Raw genomic sequence first — 23,943 nt, 5'->3', positions numbered from 1 at the left:
ATGATGATGATGGAGTACTTATTATTAGTGATGACGTAATACATTTTTAATTTTGTTTTTGTTTCTTTTTTTTAAACATGTATGTGTGATGACGTCAAACACAAGGAGATTTATCATTATATAAATATGAAAATAAGTTATTAATTAATAATTAACAATTATTTAATTTAATCTTATTTTGTTTACAATTAATTAATTAATTAATTAAAAAATAATAATAATAATAATAATAATGTATTCAAAAATTTCAAACGTCAAAAACGTTTTTATTAATTTATTCTCTACAAAAAAAATTTTAAAAAAATTTATTATTATTATTTTTTTTATTTATTAATAATAATAATAATAAATAATTTTTGAATCGAAATGAATTGAATTAATAAATAATAATAATGATCGAAAATCAATAATTTTTATTTTTATTTATTTATTTATTAAATAAAATTAAATAAAATCAAAATGAAAATCGGAAAATTTATATTTTAAAAAAAATTTTTTTTTTTTTTTTAGTAAAATCAATAAATATCAAATCATTATTATTATTATTAATTAATTATTGCGGATACATAAATTAAAATTGGATTTATGACCTCCACAAAATATTCACATTTAAAATAACGTCGATGATGATAATAATAATAACAATTACGTCAATGCTGCAGAAAAATATTTAAATTGGCGTCGACGGATAAAAACGGAGTTTACGCGTTTATAAAAAAATTTTTTTTATTTATTTAACGAACGACGAAGGGGGTGGGGAATACATTTACTAATTTAAATAAAAAAAAATTATTATTATTAAGGGAACTACCGTGTAGGTCTCCTCCTTCCCCCCGGAAAAAAAAAATTAATTATTATTAAAATCTCTCGCCTTGCATTCATTAATTAGTTTAAATAAAATAAAACCTCCTTAAAAATGTTTTTAACCTTTTTCCATCGTAAATTCGGCCTTTATTTAATAATAATAATAATAATATATATATTTACGAATGCAGTGGTACCAACCGTAAAAAAAAAAAAATTAAAAACACTTTGTTTTATTTTTTTTAAAATTCAAAACAACTAAATTTTTTAAATATTATTGTTTACAATTTTTTTTTTTTTTTTTGGAAATTATTTATTATTATCATTATTTTTTTTTTTTGAAAATTAAAAAGTGGTAAAAGAAGGTATCAAAAGAGTGTCAGTCAGGTATGAAATGGATAATTACGAGGAGGGAGAAATGAATTCGGAAACAGAAGATTTGCCACCCACACCTTCCGAACTTGTTATTTTGGCTATAAACAATTTGGAAAATTCAAGTTCAACCACAGATGACATAATTAATTTCATTTCTAGAATATTAAATTTAAATCCGTTGGAAATATCAACGAGAGTTCAAAGGGCATTAAATAGATCTATGGCACACGGATTGATAACTAAAAAAGAAACACATTATAAATTACAAACTATAAAAAACAAAGAAGATGGCGGAGATGATTCGACGAGGGATTTTTTTTTCGAATCCACATCGTCGTCTTTACCCGTTTCGAATAATATTAATAATAATAATACCGCGGGTAAAATAATGGAAAATAGAAAATTAATCAATTTAAAAAATAAAAATATTTTATTGAAAAAATTAAAAGAAAAAAATATTGATAATAATATTAATAATAATAATAATAATAGTAATAGTAATAGTAGCAACAAAGATGGTAATTCGTCGCCGTTTTTTCTAATTAAAAAAACCGGGAAAAACCGTAAAGATTATTTGGTTAAAAATAAAAAGAGAAAAAAATTTGAATCTCATTCGGAATAATACAACCTTTTAGTATCCTTTATTAATTATTAATAATAATAATAATAATAATAATAATAATAATAATAATAATAAAAGTATTTATTTAGGAAAAAAATCGATCGATCGATGGATCCATCGTCTTTATCTCTGACGTCACGTTTAAAATTTAAAAATTCACATTTAAATATTAAATAATTACTAAAAAAAGAAAAAAAGGAAAAAAAAAATGTCTACTTATATATTAATTTGTAAAGAAATATAACAAGAGGAAATTCGTGCTCAGAAGACCGCAACCAAAATCATGAATAAATGATTTGTAACAAGATGGCGGCAAACGAACGAACGAACGAACGAATAAACGGACGAACGGACGGACGGACGGATGGAACCGTTTATCAAAAACTAAATAATAATAATAATAATAATAATAATTTTATGTCGGACCCTAATTTACTAAAAAATGAAAAAAAAAAAAAATGAAAAATAAAAAATCAAATTTTACAACGTTAATAGTTAGTTAAAATTTTCTCTCGTTTATATTTAAAAAAAAAATTTTTTTTTTCTTTCTCTCTTTCCAGAAGAGAGAGAGAGAGAGAGAAAAATATTTCCTGAAATATTCATCCCTTTTTTTTTCTTTTTGGAAAAAAGGTGGAAAATATTTTTCCAAAAAAAAATTACATGCGAAATGATTAAAAGATTCAAATTCAAAACAGGAGAAAAGGATTAGAATATTTGTAGGTATCCTGGAAAAAGAAAATCTTTTTTTTCTCTCCCTTTTTTTTTCCTTTTTTTTTTTTTTAATCCTGGAAAGTAAAAAAAAAAAAAAAAAACTTTCCCTTCTTTTTTTTAAATTGAGAAAAGAGAGAAAGAGATAGATAGATAGATTTTCTTTTTAATGTCCTTAAAACTGTTTTTTTTTTCTTCTGGAACAAATAAGTTTTTTCTGGAGAAATAAATAAATAAATTATTATTTACGAATGATTTTTATTTTCAACACACATTTTGTTTCTTTTTTTTCCTCTCTTTAATTAGTGACTGGAGCCATTTTTTTCGTTTGTTTGTAAATTCTGGAATAATAATTAATCAAATTCTGTTTGGAGATATTTTAACACGATCACCGATAAAATTTTTCTTTTTTGAGGGGGTTCCAGTATCGAATTCCAGTTTGCGATCAATTAATTACGTATAAATTTTATTATTATTATTTTTCCCCCCAAAGGTTTCCTCGTATTGGAAAAATTTAGAAATTATTTATAAATATACAACAAGACTGAACAATTATCGGTTCAAAATGGCGACAAAATTGTCGCCAAAAAAAAAAAAATTTTTTTATGTGAGAGGAAGCCTCGTTGCTAATTAATTATTATTATTATTTTTTTTTATTACTTATAATATTAAATAATAAAAAAATTTATAACTCGCGGTAATAAATAATTTATTATTATTATTATTATTATTATTATTATTATTATTATTATTATTATTATTATTATTATTATTATTATTATTATTATTATTATTATTATTATTTATTAAAAAAAAAAATGATTTTTACGTTTTTTTGACGGTTAAAATTTTGATAATCAAAATGTCGGAGTAATAAAAAGAAAAAAAAATTGTTTTAAATAGGGAGAAAATTTGTTAAAATTTAGTAGGAAGAAGAAGAAAAAAACATTTTTTAGACTAGAGTTAATTTTAATGGCGGTGGCATCGGCGGTGGCGGGGGTGACGATGGCGGAGGTAGCGATGGCGGAATCGGCGGCAAAAACGTGAATATTAGAGACGATAAATCAAAAGAAGAAAATTTTTTAAATTTTCTTCTTTTCATACCGACTCCATTGACGAAAAAATTTCCTTTTTTTTATTATTGTTAACACACGCGCACGCACGCACACACACACAAAGAATTTTTAACATTTATTAACTTTATTTATTTACTTACTTACCTGTTTTAATAAATATGGTGGACGTCGTCGTCGTCGTTGTTGTTTTTGTTGTTTATTTATTCATTCATTCATTCATTCATTAATTATTTAGTAGTAATAAACTTAAATTAAACTTTTTACTTTTACTTTTAAAACAAAGAACAAAAACCATTTTCCCTTTAATTAAATTTTAATTATTATTATTATTATTTTCATTACGTAACGCATACGTCATAAATTTGCCGCCATTTTGATTTTTTTTTTATTCTACTAGTCGCGATAAGAAAAGTTATTTTAATATGACGCGTTTCATGCTTGATGAGACAAAAAATTTTTCTCACATCATTTCTCATTCGCGTAATAATGATTATGATGAAGATGATGATGATGATGATGAGTTTTATTCGGGATAAATAAAATAAACCTTCCTTCGGGATTTACATTTTAAAAGCTGGTAGATAGATAGTGAGAGGTAGGGAGGGTGAGGGGAAAAGAAAACGAATGGAAATCACAGATAGAAAAAAAATAAAAAATAAATGGAAACAAAGAGAGAAAATTAAAAAAAAAAAGGGGGAGAAAAGAAAGAAGAATTTTCTCGCGGTGTGAAAATTTTATTAGAATTTTCATTTTGGTTAAAAGATAAAATAATAATAGTTTGATAGTTTTCGCGTTGTTGTCTAACCTTATTCCCTTTTCTATTGAAATTTCAAAAGAAAGTATTATACAAAAGAGAAAAAGAGAGAGAGAGAAAGAGAAAGAGAGAAAGCGCGTGTGCGAGAGTGCGTGAGTGAGTGCGTGCGTGCATGTGTGAAAGAGAGAAATAGTGTCGAAAAAAAAAAAAACTTCATGTTAAATGAATTCCCGAAATTATTATTATTATTATTACTATTATATTTCCTTTTTGATTTAACATTTAATTTAAGTTAATCCGACAGATAATCCTTCACTTAATCTCCCGGATAAAATTTTTTATTTTAAGTGTGAATTAATCGAGTTTTTTTTTTTAATTTTTCTGACGCGTAATGATAATAATAATAATAGTTATTATTATAATATTTCAGTTCCAATATATCACGTGACGGCTGTTCAAGGGGATCCCGTTTACATGCCCTGTAATATATCAACATCAGAAGAAGGAGATGCTGTGGTCATTGTTTTGTGGTACAGAGAAGATTTAGGAACTCCGATTTACACGTAAGTTAACTATTACGAAACATTATTATTTAATTATCATCATCATCATTATTATCATTATTATTATCATTATGATTTAATTCTCCCGTTTTTGAATTTTGAAATCTGACTTAAATGATTCTTAGATTAACAAAACAAAAATTGAAACTGTGGATATTCTATCCAAGAATTCGGACCAAAATTCTCTTTCACGATGATAATGATAATGAAAATCAATATTTTACAGGGCATTCCTTTATTATTATTATTATTTCTTCTTATTATTATTATCATTATTATCAATTTAAAAATTTATATATATAATTTGAAAATGTGGAAAAAAATTTTGTTTTCTCTTTTTCTTCTTCTTCTTCTTCCGCTTCCTTTGATTTTATTAAATATGAAGATGTCGAATCGAATGTGATGGGGGGGGGGGTTGGGGAGTTGGGGGGTGAAGGTGGAAACGGTGTCGGTTTGAAATTTTATTTTACACGTTAAAAATTGACAAAAATTACCGGAATGTAATCACTTCGTCGTGATAGTGCGTGTGTGCGTGATAGGAGAGGAGAATGAGGAGGGGTGGGGGGGGTGGAAAAGTTTGTTTTTTTTCTCGTTTCTCTCGAACGAAAGATTTATTGTTTCGTTTGTTATTTTTTTTTTTTAATGTAAATGAGGTGGAGCGAAAACTTTATTTTTGAATTTATTTATTTTTTAAAACTGATTTATACAGATTACATCAGTGTACGGTATATAAATTTACAGAAAATTATTTGTTTTGTTTTTTTTTTAAATTGTGTTTGTGTGTTTGTTTGTAGGTGTGTGCGCGCATGCGCGTGCGATAACTATAATAAATAATGTGACGATGACTAAAAATTTTTGTTGTTTGTTTGGTAAAAAAAAAAAATAAAATAAATCAGAAGAAATTATTATTTCGGTAAGGTTTGAAATTTCATCCCGGATTCCCAAAAGAATGTTTCGTAGTTAAATAAATTTTACGAAAAGAAAGAAAGAGAGAGATAGGGAGAGAGAGAGAGAGAGAAAGAGAGAGAGAGAGAGAGAGAAAAATAAGAATTAAATAGAAAAGAAGGAAAGAAAAGTAATGTGTTGCGTTTTTTTTTTTTTTTTTTTTTTGTTTTTAACGATTTTAATTTCCTGTTTTTTAGAATAGATACAAGAGATCGGTCCATTCTTCAAGCTGATAGATGGTCTGCAGACAATGGATTTGCCAATAGAGCCTATTTCATGCCTGAAAAACTTCCTGCCGAATTAGGTGTAGATCACGTGAGAGAATCTGATTCTGGTATATATAGATGTCGAGTTGATTTTCGTAAGGCTCAAACTCGTAATACAAAAGTAAATTTAACTGTCATCGGTGAGTTTTCTTTTTCTTTTTTCTTTTTTTTTTTAATTATTTATAATAATAATAATAATAAAGAAAATACTTCTTCTTATCCTCCATTTTGAAGAAAAAAAAAACTTGAAAACTAAATAAAAGTTATAATTAATTTTTTTTTCTAAAAATTTAAAACAAATAATTTGTTTAAGCTTATTATTATTATTATTTTTATTGAATAAAAACAAAACTTTTTGCTTTCTTTTCTTCTTCTTTTTTTTTTTTTTTTACAAAACAATTGTTTTTACAAATGATAATAATAATAATAAATAAAAACAAAAAGTGCGAATGAAATGAATGAATGAATGAATTTTTAATTAATATAAAAATAAAAATTTTTTTTTTCTTCCCCCATTGTAAAAACGGATACGTAAATATACATAAATTATTTTAATTAAATGACGTACATATATGTACATAATTATTATTATTATTATTTTTAACAAGAATAAAAAGAATATTCGTGTTTTTTTTTAATAAAATGTCGGGGACGAGTGAGTTGTTTTGTCAAATATACATATTTAAAAAAAAATTTTTTTTTTTTATTCTTCATTCGTGCGGTATTATTATTATTATTAATAATAAAATTTTATGTGTGTGTGTATTTATTCTTCTTTAATAAATCATTTATTAATTAAATAAAATATAAATATAAATAATTAATAATAAAAAACACAAAGAAATAAATGAGGAAAAAAATGAAATAAAAAATTCGCGTCACTCACTCGCTCGCTCGCATATCATTCATTCATTCATTCATTCGTTTTTATATTATTTATTGTTTTTTTTAATAAATAATAATAATAATGATGATGATAATAATAATAATAATAATAATAATAATAATAAATAATTTGAACGTGAATTGAAATACGTTAATAAAAAAAATTTTTTTAAATTTATTTTTATGTGCGTCGGAAAATTGTATATAAAAAAAAAAAAAAGTTTTCCATTAATTATTATTATTATTGAACTCTTTAAAAATTTTTTTTAATGGCCATTATTATTATTACTATTATTATATTTTTATTAAAAAAAAAAAAGGCTATTAAGTTGAAAGGAAAAAGTGATCAAAGTCCTGCCGTCATATAAAAACTTTTTTTTTTTTGTAACATGAAAAAAATTTTAACCCGGGAAGAAAAAAAAAAAAAAAGAAAATTTCATTTTTAATAAATTTTTATTTATTTGAAACGTATACATAAATTATTTTTCGTGGGGGGGTATGAAAAAATAATAATAATAATAATAATAATTTTTTGCTTTAAAGGAAGTAAAAAAAAGTCAGCCAACCAAAACACACCCCCACACACTCTTGAAATTCGCAGAAACTTTTTTTTTTCTCTTCTTTTCTCTTCTCTTCTTTTCTTTTCTTTTCTTTTTTAGTTTTTTTTTTTTTTGCATTCCCAAAACAAAGGAAAGGAAAGGAAATGAAAAAAAAAGGAAAATTTGTCTGCTAGAAAAAAAAAATTTAAAAAAAAAAAAAATCATTTAGTTAAATAAAATCAATATAACATAAAATCTTTTTTTTTAACGAAAAAAAAAAACATTTTAAAATTTTATTATCATTATCATTATTATTATTATTATTAAGTTTTTTTTTTCCAACTCATGAAAAGTTTTTTTTTTTTTTGCAAAAAAAAAAGTTTGAAAAGGTCGTCGTGAAAAATTAATTTTTCACTTGAACAATTTTTTAAAGTTTCGACGACATCTGATCAAAATACATAAACATAATCTACGTTTACGTTTAAATAGGAAAAAAAAAAAAAAAAGATTTTTTTTTTATCGATACCGCCCACATGGATGGATCACGTGTGCGTGAAACGCACGTGAACGGTGGACACGTGGGTGAAACGCGCGCGTAAACAAATTATTTGAACCATATATGTAAATTTTATTATTATTGTTATTATTTAATTTTTTTTCCGTACCCTACCCAACCCTCCTCTCCTCTCATTTTATTTTCTTTTTAGAGAGAGAGAGAGGGGGGACCAGGGGAAGAGAGAGAGAGAGAGGAAAAACTTAATTTAGATATTTTTTTTTTTTTTTTTAAATTTTTATGCATGAAAAAATACAAAAGTTTAATCGACTGTAAATTCTTTTTTTTTTTTTTTTTTTTTTTATATGGAAAAAATTGACGGGGAGAGGAGCGAAAGGGAGGGGAGAGAGAGAGAGGATGGGAAAATTATAAATATAGATTTTAGGTGACGAATCATTATCATTATTATTCGCGAACGTAAAAAAAAAAAAATTTTGAATTTTTTTTTTCGCATTTTTTCTTCTTTTCGTAAGGGAAACCCCCGCAGATTTTTTCAGGTTTTTTTTTAAATATTAAAAATTTAAATCGCGCCTTAAAAAAGGAAACAAACGCGCCTTTTGGTTGTTGCTGTTGATGTTTCTGCTGTTTTCTTTTTTTTTCTCCAGGATTTTTGTATTTTTTTTTCTCCAAAGTTGATTTGAAATGGCTCCCGAAGCTCCTATTATAATTGAAATCGTTTCCGTTTTTTTCCTTTTTTTAAAAAAGTTTTTGTAATTTACTGCTGCCCCCTCCCACCTCCCTTTTTTTATATTTTTCTTCTTGTTGTTACTTTATCCGGTTTTCTTTTCGTTTCATGCGAATGATTGATAGACTACGTTGTAAAAATTACCTTCCTTAAGGTAAATTTCCTTAAAGGAAACAAACAAACAAGGAAACAAATAAAGAAACAAACACTCCAGTTTTTTTTTTTTTTTGTTTAAAACGCAACATTTGCAATTTTTTTTCCAGAAGTTTTAAAATTGCATTTTACGTTGTTTGTTTGTTGAAGGCCGTAAAAAAAAAAAAAAAAAAAAGAAAATGCGGACGTAATAATTTATTTTTAAAATTTGTTTTTTCCGAGTCATTCAAGGGTGGAATCAAATTTCTTTCTTTCCCTCCTCCCCTCTCTCTCTGGAGAAATATACTTGTTGAGCTATTTTATTATTATTGTTATTATTATTACTTCTTTTTTTTTTGTTTGTTTGTTTGTTTGAAAGAAGCATAATAATCGTGACAACAAATTTCACACGTTTTATTCCGGTTTAATGGTTTCAACAAAAAAAAAAGAGAACTTATTTTTATGCTGGAGTCAGTCGCTGGAGTTTTTTTTTTTTTTGCTCCATAATGAACGTTTTGTAAATTATTTTCCAGTTTTCCATAATGACGTAATAATCATTTAAAATATTAATCGAGTGTTAAAACGCGATCACGTTTTTTTCCCCTTAATGTAATTAAAAAAAAAAACTTTTTTATCGATAACCGTTTAAAGATCGTCGCGAAAAAAATTTTCGTTAAAAAAACGACCGTTAAAAAAATTTTCCTCCGACCCCCCTACTCTTCCTCCTCCTGTCACTTCCCTCCCTTCTACCCCTTTTTTTCCTTTTGTCGGAATCAACTGAAATTAAATTAAACATTTTAAGCTTCAAAACGACAAAGTAAATTAAAAAAAAAAAAAAAGGTTAATTTATTATTCATCTATGTAGGAAAAAATAATAATAATAATATTAATTTTTTTACACGTGTTTGAATACGAATAATGATGATGATGACGTCACGAAAATCAAAAAAAAAAAAGAGAGAAATTTTTATTAATTATTATTAAAACAAAATGTCGGATTTTTTAAAAATTCGAAACGAATAAAAACAAAAAAGAAAAAATGAGTAAAATTAATATGATAAACAAAAATAAAAAAAAAATTCGTTGGTTCGTTTAATTTGAATGAAAACAAGATAAAAAAGAAAAAAAGGAAAAAAAAGGAAAAAAGGAAAAAAAGGAAAAAAAACGGGAGGAAAAAAAAAGTTTTTAATTACATTAAGGAACCATTTTGTTAACAAAAAAAAAAGGTTCATTTTTATTTTATATAACCTTCTTTCAATTTTGCCAACATTGAAATATTAAAAAAAAAAAAACAATTTTTTTTTATTTATTTATTCTTAAATGTATAAACATTATCATCATCATTATAATTATTATTTTTATCATTTATTAATAAATAAATAAATAATTTTTTTTTAATAACATCATAAAAGTGGAAAATTAAAATTTTTTTACTTTTTTTTTTTTATGAAAAAGAAAAAAAAAGGGAAAAAAAAAAGTTTTTAAAAGTTTTTCAAAAAGTTTTTTTTTTATTTAAATTTATTAATGTTTAATAATTAATAATCAACTTTCTTTTTTTAATAAATAAATAAATAAGGAGGGAAAAATGAAGAAAAATCATGATTTTGATGATTATGATTTTTTTCCTTTTTTCCTTTCTTTTCATTTTCTTGAGAATCGTGATTTTTTCACACATTTTTTATTTATTTATTTATTTTCAATAATATAAAATTTAATATTTATTTATTTATTTTTTATTAAATAAAAAAAAAATAAATTTATTATTCATCTCGAGGTTTTTCTTTTATTTAATTTTCTTCGGTTTTTGAATTTTATTTTATTTTTTTTAACCTTTAAAATTTTTTTTTTTTTAGACGCTACATTTTGTTTTAATCATTATTATTATTGTTTGTTTGTTTGTTTGTTTGTTTGTTTGTTTGTTTTAGTTCCACCGCAAAAAATAGTCATATTGGATGAAAATGATGCGGTTAAAACATCAACGGTCGGTCCGTATTTGGAAGGAAACGATTTGAATTTAAAATGTGACGTACATGATGGTAAACAAAAATTATTTTTTTGTTTTTGTTCTTATCAAAATTCTTTATCGGTCATGTGATAACAAAAAGAAAATAATTTTAAATTGTTATCAACGTTTCTCCCCCCTTCTTTATTTTTTATTAACCCAGGAGAAATGCATTTTGCACTAACCACTCGGTAGCAGGAAGAATGTGGGGGACTCAACCGAAGCAAATACCCAACTAATACTCCTGGACGTGCTCTTTTTCCTGGAGGGAGAATCGGTCGCATTTCAGCCTCAACCCCTTCCTGAGCCAAAACCATCAAGTCCACACTCGCCAAAGTGGGAATCCCACCTGAGGAAGACCCCTTAGTAGGAAGTACTTCATCTTTTTACCCTTCCAGAGACATTCTCGATCTGTTACCATGGTTCCTGCCTGAAGATGTCGCGGATCGCGAATCCCATTAATTTATCATCTGTCTTCTTTTATCTCACAACTCCGCATTTTTCCTATTTGGATCAAGTACCCAGTTTCACCCCCTCGAACCTGGCTACCTCGGGCTCCTCCAAGGCATCCTAGTTGAAGATTTACCTCTAGCGGACGCCTAGTCAACGTGGAAAATCCAACCCCAGAATCCCCACCCTTAAAACATCCTTTATATCTAGCCTCCTCCAAGTAGTTGAATTAGAGTAGTACACAACCACCACCACCACTTCCGGCTGAACTCCTCCCCCCTGTCTCTGTTTCTCTCTTTCTCATTGTCGTCGTCACCTCACGAAAAAGAAATTTTTTTTTTTTTTAATATTAAATTAAAAGCGTTTCATTCAAATTTACCTCGGGGGTAGGGGGAGAGAGAGAGAATGGGGGGGGACGTGTTCGAAATTAAAAAAAATTTAACCTTTTTTTCTTTTTAAAAAAAAAAAGTTTATTGAAAGACTCGAAGGCAAGGTCTCGAAAATTAAAGTAAAATTTTAATTACTTTGGTAAAAGTTTTCTCCTACATAAAAACCATTTGAATTTGTTTCCTCAGGTAAAGAACCCCCCGGGGTGAAGGGGTAGGAGATTCACTCCCCTCCCCTTCTCGTTTAACTTTCAATTCACTAAATTAAAATTAATTTTATTTAAAAAAAAAAAAAAAATATATGAATAATAAACTGTTACAATTTTTTTTTTCCCTCCTAACTTTAAATTTTGTGTGTTTAAAAACGATTAAAGTTTACGTAATATATATGTCGAAAATGTATTTATACGTGAATTTGTTCTCGAACGTTCTATCGAAAAAAAAAAAAGAATCGATGAAAAAATACTATTAATCATAAAAATTTTTTTTTTTTTTGTTGAGTTACATCAAAATGATATTAGGACTTGAAAAATGTGTCAAAACAAAAAAAAAAAAATAACCTCGAGAGAGAATTTTTTTTTTTTATAAAAAGAATTTTAATCTTAAAAAGATGACAGACAAGTAAATAAATACTTTGAGTTTTTCTTTTTTTTTGAACCTGGAAAAATAAAATTTTGTTGAGAAAAATAAGAAGATTTAAATACCGCAAAATTTTTAAATTTAAATAATAATGGAGAAAAACGAAAATGATTTTCCCTTCAAGTTTTTAAAATAATAATAGTATTGCATTGGGACTCATATCAAGAAGGTCACATACACATTCTACAAAAAGAAAACATAAGAAAAATATGGAAAACATTTTCCAGAATTTTTTCTTTCTGTCTCTCCAGACGAACTGGAATGATGATAAAAAAAAAAAAAAATTTGAAAAATTTTAAAAAAAGTTTACACGGGACTTACGATCAAAAGAAAATAATAATAATAATAAAACGACGTGGAAAAAGAAGAGAAAATATTTCACAAAAAAAAAATGCCATTGTAATAATAATAATAATAAAATATTGTCGACAATAAGTAAGTTAAGTAAATGTTTAATAGGACTTCCGGGGATGTGTCCATGTTTTTCCCTATTTGATTAACTACAATCTTGAGACCTATTTAGACTGAAACTCAAATAAAACTCATAAATTTTAATTGTTTAATTTTTTTCTTTCTATAACATTCTAGAATGTAACGTGATGATAATAATGATATTTTTTTTTGTTAATAGGAAAACCTAAACCTACGGTGAATTGGTACAGGGGAAAAATAAAATTAGGAAAAATGATTTCTTATACATCCGGTACGAAAATCCGATCGGAAATAATAATAAAAAATTTACAAAGGAAAGATTTAAATTCTCAACTCACGTGCGTTGCAACAAACAACAACAAAACGCAACCGTTAACAACAACCGTCCACATCGACATGAATTGTAAGTTTTTCTTTTATTTCATTCTTTTTTATTATTATTAAACAATCACGACAAATCATCATCATCATCATCATCAACAATAACAAAAAAATTGTATAAAACCAACCGTTATGATAATAATAATAATAATAATAATAAAATATAATGTTTACTCGTAACAATTCATTTAATACAAAAAAAAGTCATAGTAAAAGAATGTGAAAGTAAAAGGTTGAAAAAAGGTTTTTTTTTTTTTTTATTTATTTTCCATTTCTTTTTCTTCGTTCCTTTTTTTCCATTCCTTTTTCTCCGTTCCTTTTTTTAAAAAAAAAAAAAGAATATAAATTTAACCAAAGTGTGACATTCATTTTTGCATTATGTGTTATGAGACTAAATTTTTTTTTCTCCCACAAAAAAGCTATATTTTATAGTTTTTCTTTTTTTTGAATATAACTTTTTTATTATCTTTTTCCCCTCCCCTCCCCCCTTCCCCTCCTTCAAACGTCCCCGTTTTTTTTTTTTTGACCTTTTCACTTTTTTTTTTTTTGTTACGGTTTCGAAAAAATTTATTAAAATTATGTTATGATATAAAAAAAAAAAAACCTCGTGGAAAAAATTTTTTTTGTTTTTTAATCCGATACACACACACAAGCGCGCGGTATTTTATTATTATTATTATTATTTATTGAAAATTTCCTTTGAGAAATATTATTATTAAATTAAAGGATAGTAATAATAATAATAATAAATTATTGATAATATTGATTTTTTTTTTTTGTTTATAGTTCCACCGTTAAACGTTGAAATATTGGGTTCCATGCAACCTTTGTCTGCTGGAAGACGATACGATTTACTTTGTCAATCATCCGGTTCGAGACCACCGGCAACTATAACATGGTGGATAAACGGTCAAAGGTTGGATAAAGCAAAAGAAACGGTAAGTATTATTATTATTATTAAAGGAAAAAAAAAACATCAAAAGGATGAGAGAAAAAATTTAATTTTTAAATATTATTATTATTAATTTGTTTACGTGATAAGATATCGGAGGATGGAAACACGACGACGAGTACCTTATCATTTGTTGCTTCGAAAACTGATGCTGATAAGTACTTATCATGTCGTTCGGAAAATTCACTCATAATGGGCGAAGAATTAGAAAGTACCTGGAAATTAAAAATACAATGTAACGGTTTTTCCTTTTTTCCTTTTTTTTTTTTTAAATTAATTTTGGATTAATGATATTTATTTTTAATATGGACAGATCTTCCAGAATGTCGTATCGAATTAGGTAAATCATTAAATAAAAATACGATTCGAGAAGGTTCCGATGTTTATTTCGATTGTTTCATAACAGCCGAACCATCAGTTTATAAAGTCGAATGGAAACATAACGTGAGTTCATTTATTTAATAAATTTTTGGAACAACACAAATTGAATTAAATTTTTTTTTTTTGTGTCGTTTATCAGGGTCGACAACTTAATCATAACATTGCAAGAGGTATAATAATAAGCAATCAATCTTTGGTACTTCAAAGTGTTAGTCGTTCAAGCGGTGGAAATTATTCTTGTTTGGGTTATAATTCGGAAGGAGAAAGCGAAAGCGATCCTTTTGATTTAAATATATTATGTAAATTTTATAATATAAAATAATGGATTATTATTATTATTAATAGTTTTACACGAGGTTCGAATTGGATTTTTTTAGATGCTCCTACGTGTAAACCAAATCAAATAAGAGTTCACGGTATTGCGAAATCCGAAAAGGCGAGCATTTCTTGCGCAGTAGAAGCTAATCCGTCTGACGTGACATTTAGATGGTTGTTTAATAATTCTGCGGAAAGTATCGACGTGGCATCGTCACACATAACAAAATCCGGAACACTTTCAATTGTTTCATATACTCCGAGAACGGAAATGGATTATGGCACGCTTCTTTGTTGGGCTAAAAATTCAATCGGCGACCAAAAAGTTCCCTGTGTCTTCCATATAATTGCGGCGGGTTAGTATATATCCCGATTGTTTTTTCATTGTTAACAAGAGAACATAATGTTTTTACATTTAAAAAAAATTTCTGTCTCGCACACACACACCCACAGGTCGGCCGGATTCAGTGAGCAACTGTTCAGTTTTTAACATTTCATTGGCATCGTTTTTAATTAAATGCACGGAAGGTTTCAACGGTGGCCTACCGCAATCCTTTCTTTTAGAAGTATTAAAAACGACAACTCAAGAAATAACAATAAATACAACATCTCCAGTTCCAAGATTTATAGTTGAAAATTTAGAATCTGGAATACAATATCACGTGTTAATATCCGCATTTAACCCGAAAGGAAGAAGCGAACCAATGGTTCTTCAAGCATCAACGTTACGTTTACCAGAAAAACAATTAACGTTGGAAAGAGGTTGTTTGTTTGTTTGTTTGTTTGATCTCGACATAAGTTTCATCATAAAATAAATTCTTCTTTTTTTTTTTTGGTTTTAGAAAGTCAAAAATCCGTTATACAAATGACTCCATTAATGACTGTTGTATCGATTATCGGTGGTGCTTTTCTTTTGGTTGCCATTGCCATCGTTTTGGTACTTCGAATTCAATGTTACAGAGCGAGAAGAAGAAAAAAACATAAAATTTGTCATCAATCAAACGTATCTCTTAATTTTAAATTAGATCAAAATGGACCAGGAGACAGCGACGAAAAAAATCCCGACGTCATACCTCTTTCAAACACGGGTTTAAATTTTTTTCTCTTTTTATTTCTCTCTATCTCTCTCCCCCCTTCCCCTCTCATTTTTTCTCACGCTTTTTTTTGTGATTTCAGTCCCGGAAGAAAATACAGAAAATTTTATCAATACAAAAAGACAATGCATATCAACAATCGAAACTCCTTCTCCTAATAGAGGCCTCCTTACAGCTTCCTGTTCAGGTACGGAGTCAAATAATACACACGGGTACAACAACACATTGATAAATAGAGTTCAATTAAGAGAAATATCATCACATCATCAGACAACTCCCGTAATTATATATAAAAGATTATTCTTATCAGTGATGGTGTGATAAAAAAAATAAATAAATAAAATAATTTTTTACTTAAAATAGATTGATAGGTTGTCGTACGGTGTAAAAGGTTGTCCGGTGCCTCAAAATCATTGGATAAGAACATATTCATCATCTCAACAACAACAAAAATGTTTTACGGAAATGCCAATTGAACCTCATCCTCCTCCTCTATCATCATCTGGGGGGGTCAAAATAAAAAATTCATTTATAGAAGAAGAAGAAGAAGAAGATCCGGAAAGGTCACCGATAATATCTAAAATCGAAAGCACCGTTTGACCACCATATTTAATAACGAAAAAAAATTTTTTTCCTTTTTTTTCTTTTTTTTTTTTTGAATTTGAAAAGAAAAAAAGATTTAAAAAAAACGCGTCGTCGTCGTCATTCTGTCCTTATTTAATAAATATATAAAATTTTATTATTATTATTATTATTATTATTATTTTTATTATTATTATTATTATTTTTATTATTATTATTATTATTATTATTATTAATTATAAATATAATTGAGTAATCGTTACATTAACGGTTATAATATTTATTTATTTGTTTTTATTTTACAACAAAAAAAAAAAATGAAATTGTTAATATCATTTTAATTTTATTCATTAAAATTATTATTAATAATAATAATATTATTAAATAAAAAAAAAAATTATTTTATTTTATTTATTTTCCTTAAATAAATACATAAATAATAAAAAAAAATAGTTAATAAAAAAACTTTTTTCTTTTTTTTAATTAAATATAAAAGAAAGAAAAAAAAATTAATGTATACATACATACATAAATAAATAAATATACATTGAATATATATTTTTAATTTAAATTTAAATTCTAATTTAATTTAAATTTATTTTTAATAAAAAAAAAAATCGATAAAAAATCAAAGAAAAAAAAAATTTTATTCAAATCGAGGTTCGTTCTTTTTCCCTTCTTCCTTTTTTTTATTACCAACTCCCACCTCCCCCCCTCAAAATTTTTACCGTGCTTTTTTTTTATATCCTCCTCCTCTTTCTCCTCCTTCTCCCCCCTCTTTTGTTGCCTTTTTTTTACATTATTATTAACGCGAACAAATAAATAAAAGGAAAAAAAGTAATTTTCAATTCTACTTTAAAACTTTTAATTAGAAATTTTTTTTTTTTTTTGCTTTTTATTATTATTATTATTATTATTATACACTAAATGAAAATTCAAGTTAAAATTTTTATAAAGTTGAGAGTTTATTATTATTATTATTATTATTATTATTATTATTATTATTATTATTGCAATTACATAATCGATATTTTTTTTCTTATGAAATAAATAAATAAATTTAATTTTTACATTAATAACGATAATAAAAAGAAGGAGGGAGGTGCGGGGGAGGGAGGGAGGAAGAGAGAGAGAGAAAGAAAATTTATATTAACAATCATTACTATTATTATTACTAATATTAATTTAATAAATATTTAATTATTATTATTATTAATTAATCGATAATTTATATATATATATTTTTTTAAACATTATTAATAATAATAATTAATAATTTTTTTTTTTTAATTAAAAGCAGCAACAATTATTAAGAGAAAAATAATAATGATGATGATTTAGATAAATAAAAAAAGCACTACGACACTTAATAAATAAATGAATAAAAGACAATAAATAATGTATTACTATTATTACTATATTATTATTATTATTATTATTGATAAACAATCGGAGTCATCACAACAATACGTATACATATATATATATATATATATATGAAATAACAGATATTGATAAATATTAATGATAATAAATTTAATAATGTTTCATTCCCAATAATTTTTTAAATGCTTTTCTAAAATCCCTATTAAATATAGTGTATATAATTGGATTAACTGCTGAATTAACGTAACCGAGCCACGTAATGAATGATCTAAATCTAAATGAGACACAACAGACTTCGCAAAAAGCTAAAATCATGTACATAATGAAAAAAGGTAGCCAACAAATGACGAAAACACCCATAACAATGCCCAAAGTTCTAGCAGCTTTTTTTTCTTTTGAAATTGAAATCCTTTGTTTTTCTTCAATGAAATGATCCATATGGAAATGAATTTTAACGGTTTTTTTTATTTTATTATCTTCATTGTGTAATTCTGTACTATTAACCATATTTTTGTGTGTTTCCGATGAACCTTCTTGCGCATCAAATGACTTTTTTGAGTCATCGGGTAAAACTGATACATTACTTTTCTCATCAACTGTTTTATTTATTTTTATTTGTTTTTTTACTGTTTTATCATTATCAATATTTTCACTGCTTCCGGTTTCCGTTTGAATTCCTATGTTCATTTTTATTTTAACTGGTTTTTTACTCGGTTTTATTTTACTCGGGGTTTGAACCATTTTTTCATTACTCGATGTGTTCTGATTCAATTTTACATCACTCGGTGTTTGATTCGTGTTTAAATGACTTGGTTCCTGAGTCAATTTCATTAAATTTGTGGTTCGCTGATATCTTCCTCTTATTCTTTTTCTCGTTGCTATGAATATTTCAATGTAAACTGAACCCATTATAAATAATGGTACGTAAAAAGAACCGAGTGAACTGTAAATAACGTAACCGTGTTTTTCCGTGAGTTGGCACGGTGTTTTATCGTGAAAATTATCCGGCCAATCGTTCCATCCTAGTAACGGAGGTGAACTTATAAGGGCGGATATCAACCAAACCCCGGATATCATAAACAAAACTCTACGCATTGTTCTTTTCAATGCGTAATTAATTGGATCTGTTATTGCCCAATATCTATCTAGAGCTATAGCGCAAAGATTTAATATGCTCGCCGTGCAAAGAAGAACGTCCATAGTTAACCACATTTTACATATAACAATACCGAACAACCATTTACCGAGTAAGAAATAAACTAAGTTTATCGGAAGTACCAATATGGCGACCATCAAATCCGACATGGCTAATGATATAATAAAAAAATTTTGTACGGTCCGAAGAGGTTGATATAAAAGAACGCTTAATATCACAAAAATGTTTCCTAATATCATAAATATAGTTAACGCGACCAGCAAAATTAAAGTTATTATGGCTTCTATTTCAGGTAGGGCTAAATCTACGCCTAAAAAACTTGGATACGAGGCATTTTCCGGAGGACACCGCGAAGTAAATTCAACATTGAAAACTTCTACAATTGAACCCATTGAATTATTATCGAAATCTTCTCCGGACAGATCCATGGCTTTTTTTTTTTTTTTTAATTTTTTTTTGTTTACGTTTCCATTTATTTTTTTTTTTATAAAAAAATTTTAAATTTAAATTTTTTTTTTTGTTTTTCCTCCTTTCGTTTTTCTTCGGAAATCATTGAAATATACTATCTGAAAAAAAAAAAACAAATATAAAAAAATATTTATTATTATTTTTATTATTATTATTATATTATTATTTTATTAAATACAAATTACAAAAAAAAAAAAATATTATTATTATTATTGTTTTGATTCCGTGAGATAATATTTATATTATTTATGAACACATTGAAAGAACCACTGTTACCAACTGTTTATTTTTTAAAATAAGGCCCTTTTAAAAACTTATCATCATCATTATTATTATTATTATGTTGTTTGTTTACAAATATAGGTTATTCATTCATTTTATGGAAAAAATAATAATAATAACAATGAGTTTTTTCTATTTAAAGAAAGTTGGACACCCCTCGTGTCGTTTTTAGACATCTTATGGGTTGTGTGGGCGACAGTGAAGGTTACCGGTTATCTGGTACTATTCGTGAAATGAGTAACAAACCTTTTTTGTCATCATGAAACCTTACTCAAGGAGGTTAGGTAATTAAGAGTATAGAACAACACGAAGGGAAACATTAAAGTCACCAACAATATCGATGATGGAATTTAACAAATTATTATATATAAATAAAAATTTTCTTTATAAAAAATTTAATTAAAAAGGGAATCGTATTTTTTATTTAAATCGGTTAAAAATAATAACTATTTGTTGGGGGTGGGGGGGGGGAAATAATAACAGAAAATGAGGACAGCAATGCCATCTGTGTAAAACATTAAAAACTATTTAATATCAACACAAACACGTGCGCGAGCGATTCGTTTCCCTCCTTTTTTCTTTTCTCTCCTCCAACCCCCTTCGCCCCCCCCCTCCATCATGTTATCATTAAATGCCGCAAAAAAAAAAATTTTTTTTTTTTTCAAATTTATTATTATTATTATTATATTTTGATATTTTCCAGTAAATTAAAATAAATTTTCTTATTTGTCCGCCATTTATTTTAATTTATTTTTCACGAAGTAAAAATAAATAAACTTATGGGATTTTGTTTTTGTTGTTTTTCGGTAGGAAAAAACGCAAACTAATATTTTACTAGTAGATAAAATTTATAAGGTTTTTTTTTTTTTTTATAAACTTTGTGTGCGTGAGTGCGCGTGTTATAAAATATATATATATATATATATATATATTTCATATCATATAAAATTAATTTTTTATTTTTAATGTACATTTTACGTTTATATTTTACCGACGACATGTTTTTTATTGAAATAAAAATTGTTTTATATGGTTTTGAAACAAGATATATGTTTATTATAAAAAAAGAAAAAACAATGGAGACGTCGTCGTATTCAAGTAATAAAACTTTTAAGAATAAAAAATTTTCAATAATAATAATAATACAGTCGGAAGTGAATGGAAGAAATAAGATGAATGTACTCGGCACAATAGCCAAGTAATAAAATGTAGCCTCGTGAGGATTGAACGAAAGAAGAAATCACGCATCTGGACCCAGGAACGTGGAAAATAATGATAATGAATGGTGCGTTGCATCCAAAAGCTTATGTAGATAAGCTGTACGTCAGTAGGAATGATGGGGGAAGAGGACTACGCCAAATGGATGCGGCGTACCAAGTAGTACACATGGAGGAAAAACTTGCGAAAAAAGAAGTGCTAAGAAGGATAAGAAAATTAACTAGAAGAATGGCTCAATCACAGGGGAAGTTGAAGGGCAAATGGGAACAGAAAAAGTTGCATGGGCAGTATTTGAAGGAAGTAAATGCTTCAGATGTTAATAAGAAGAGTACGCATAATTGGCTAAGACTCCTCAGGATCAAGCCTTGCGACTAAGGTAATCCTTAAGGTCCGCCAAGACCTAGACAAGTGCTGAATTGGCCAATCGGAAACAATCAATCATTTGTGATCAATCGATGTCCGATATTGGCAAAACATGGGTACCTAAAGAGGCACAACAAAATTTGTAAATATCTCCCACTGGAATATCTGTCGCGAATAAGAAATGGATGGACTAGTCAAGGAATGGTACAACCATACGATAGTGGGCCCATGCATGGTTCAGAACTGTTCCTGCCAGCGAAAAGTATTTGAACCTTGCCATGTTCGAAAGTAATAATAATAAAAATAAGAAAAAGAAAAAAAAATTTCAAAAAAACTCGTGTTGATCGATATAGTCTAAAAGAAAGATAATAATAATAATAATGATGATAATAATAACGATAATGATGTATGAGATGTTATAGTAGGAAGTTCAAAAAAGGATAAAAAATATAAAATTAATTGAGATGGATCAACGAAAAAATAAAAACCGATAAGAAAATAATAAAATAGGTTTTTTTTATGAATTAATAATAATAATAATAATAAACTACTTAACTCCTTAAATATTATTAATCTAGTCTTTTTTTTTTTTTTTTTGAAATTTATTAAATATTTAAAATTAATTAATAAAAAATAATAATAATAAAATAAAATAAAAACGAAAGGAAAGAAAGGAAAAGTAAGAGAGAGAGAGAGAAGGGAAGAAAGAGAGAGAAGGGAAGAAAGAGAAAGAGAGAGAGAAGGGAAGAAAGAGAGAGAGAGAGAGAAAGATTATTAAATATTTACATATGATTTATTGAATTTGAGATCTCATCTGTATTTGTTTCTTATTTTCTATTTTAATAAATAATAATTAAAAATTGTCGTGACAATCAGGAAAACAAACAATTAATAATAATAATAATAATAATAGTAATAATTTTTCCTCTTCCCCGGTTTTTTACATGTGTGTGCGTGAATGCGCGTGCGTGCGCGTATTTAAATTAATTATTCAAACGATTTTTTTTTATTTATGTACATAAATATATATATATATATATATATATATATATATTAGTTAATGTATTTAATTCAATTTAATTTAATTTAAACCTTTTTTCGAAACGAAATAGAAGAATAAATAAAATTTTTTTTTTTTTTAATATCAAATAAATTCGAATGAAAATTCAAATCTCTCTCTCTCTCTCTCTCTCTCTCTAATTTTCCTTTTTTCTCTTATCGTTCTAATTGATGGCACTTTTTTTTCCTCATTTTCTCTCCTTTCTATAAATAACGTTATCAATGTTATCAAAAAAAAAAAACCATTGATTAATAATTTTAACTTTTAATTAATATTCAATTTTTATTACTATTATTATTATCATCATCATCGTTTTAAATTTTTTTTTTTTTTTTTGACAAATTTTCCAACGCTTATTGATTTTTAATTTAATAATCTTAAAAAATTTTCCTCTTCATTTTCTTTTAAATCTCTTTTTTAAGAGAGAGAGAGGGTAAATGATAAATAATTAAAAATTATTTGTTAATTTTATTATTATTATTATTATTACGGATTTTTGGAATAGAGATCAATGATATCGATATAGTAAGATGTGGTGGGTGAAGAAGAAGGAAGATGGGGGGAGGGAGGAAGGAAGGAAGAAGGTATATTAACACACAGAGGTTTCTGTTTGTACGAAAATAGATGAAAACAAACAAAAAATAGGAAATTGTGTCAGGTAACAAACAAGGATAAACAACAATATCATACTCTCACAACAGAAGGATGTAAATTAATTGAAATATTAACCGTAGCGGCGTAAAAAACCCCGCCAAACGCTAATTCAATGAAGCGTAAAAAAAGGTTGGTTGATGAAATGGTGAATTTTGTAGAAAATTGAAAATTATAAGGAATAAACAATAAGAAAGAGAGAGAGAGAGAGAGAAATAATTTCCGATTAATTGTGTTTGAGTGAGAGAGAGAAAGAAAGAGGGATTTCGATTTCTGTACATTTCAACGCTTGAAGAAAAATTTTCAAGAGGATTTTAAAAAATGGAGAGAAAAAAAAAAAAAAGTAAAAATGACTCCTGTCTTTTATGCTGTTTCGTTACTACCGTCCTATTTAAATATATATTTATATAAAAAAGTATAAGAGAGAGAGAGAGAGAGAGAGATGGAGAGAGATAAAGAAAGAGAGAGATTATATTCCCCGGGGATCGATGAAAAACAACCTGGAATGGATTCTGATAAAAGGAATCATTTTAAAGTGTAAGTATGATGGAAAAATCGTCGTCGTCGTCGTCGTCGTATTACATAAATTCTTATTTTATAATAATAATAATAATAACTCAAGCGTATAACAACAACAACAACAACGGGTTTGTTTAGTTTTTGAATGATGATGATGATGACGTAGGAGAGTATATAAACGTATTTTATTATTTATTCGTCTCAAAAGTTTAAAAAAGTTAATAATAATATTAATAATTAAATTTAAAATAATATAAAAAAATTTTTTTTTATTAACACACACACACACACAGCGAGAGAGCGAGAGAGAGAAAAATAG

At 26.3% G+C, this 23,943-nt stretch overlaps 2 protein-coding genes across 2 annotated transcripts; one reads left to right on the top strand and one right to left on the bottom strand.

Annotated features, from left to right (window-relative positions):
• Positions 1-1,198: 1,198 nt before the first annotated feature.
• On the top strand, positions 1,199-16,168 carry Phum_PHUM238090 (sidestep protein, putative; the record flags this gene model as incomplete). The annotated part of the gene is made up of 13 exons (XM_002426087.1): positions 1,199-1,559; positions 4,770-4,902; positions 6,045-6,253; positions 10,833-10,943; positions 13,016-13,219; positions 13,984-14,135; positions 14,240-14,384; positions 14,463-14,593; positions 14,670-14,829; positions 14,908-15,201; positions 15,299-15,607; positions 15,688-15,933; positions 16,062-16,168. The coding sequence occupies 13 exons, from the start codon at positions 1,199-1,201 to the stop codon at positions 16,166-16,168; spliced, it is 2,562 nt and encodes an 853-aa protein (XP_002426132.1).
• Positions 16,169-18,057: 1,889 nt separating this feature from the next.
• Positions 18,058-19,455, bottom strand: Phum_PHUM238080 (class A rhodopsin-like G-protein coupled receptor GPRnna1, putative; the record flags this gene model as incomplete). Its single annotated transcript, XM_002426086.1, has 2 exons — positions 18,058-18,503; positions 18,660-19,455. The coding sequence occupies 2 exons, from the start codon at positions 19,453-19,455 to the stop codon at positions 18,058-18,060; spliced, it is 1,242 nt and encodes a 413-aa protein (XP_002426131.1).
• Between the last annotated feature and the right edge of the window lie 4,488 nt (positions 19,456-23,943).

Source organism: Pediculus humanus, genomic scaffold, assembly GCF_000006295.1.
Source record: "Pediculus humanus corporis 1103172107610 genomic scaffold, whole genome shotgun sequence".
NCBI lineage: Eukaryota > Metazoa > Arthropoda > Insecta > Psocodea > Pediculidae > Pediculus > Pediculus humanus.
This window is presented reverse-complemented; position numbering and strand designations above follow the sequence as displayed.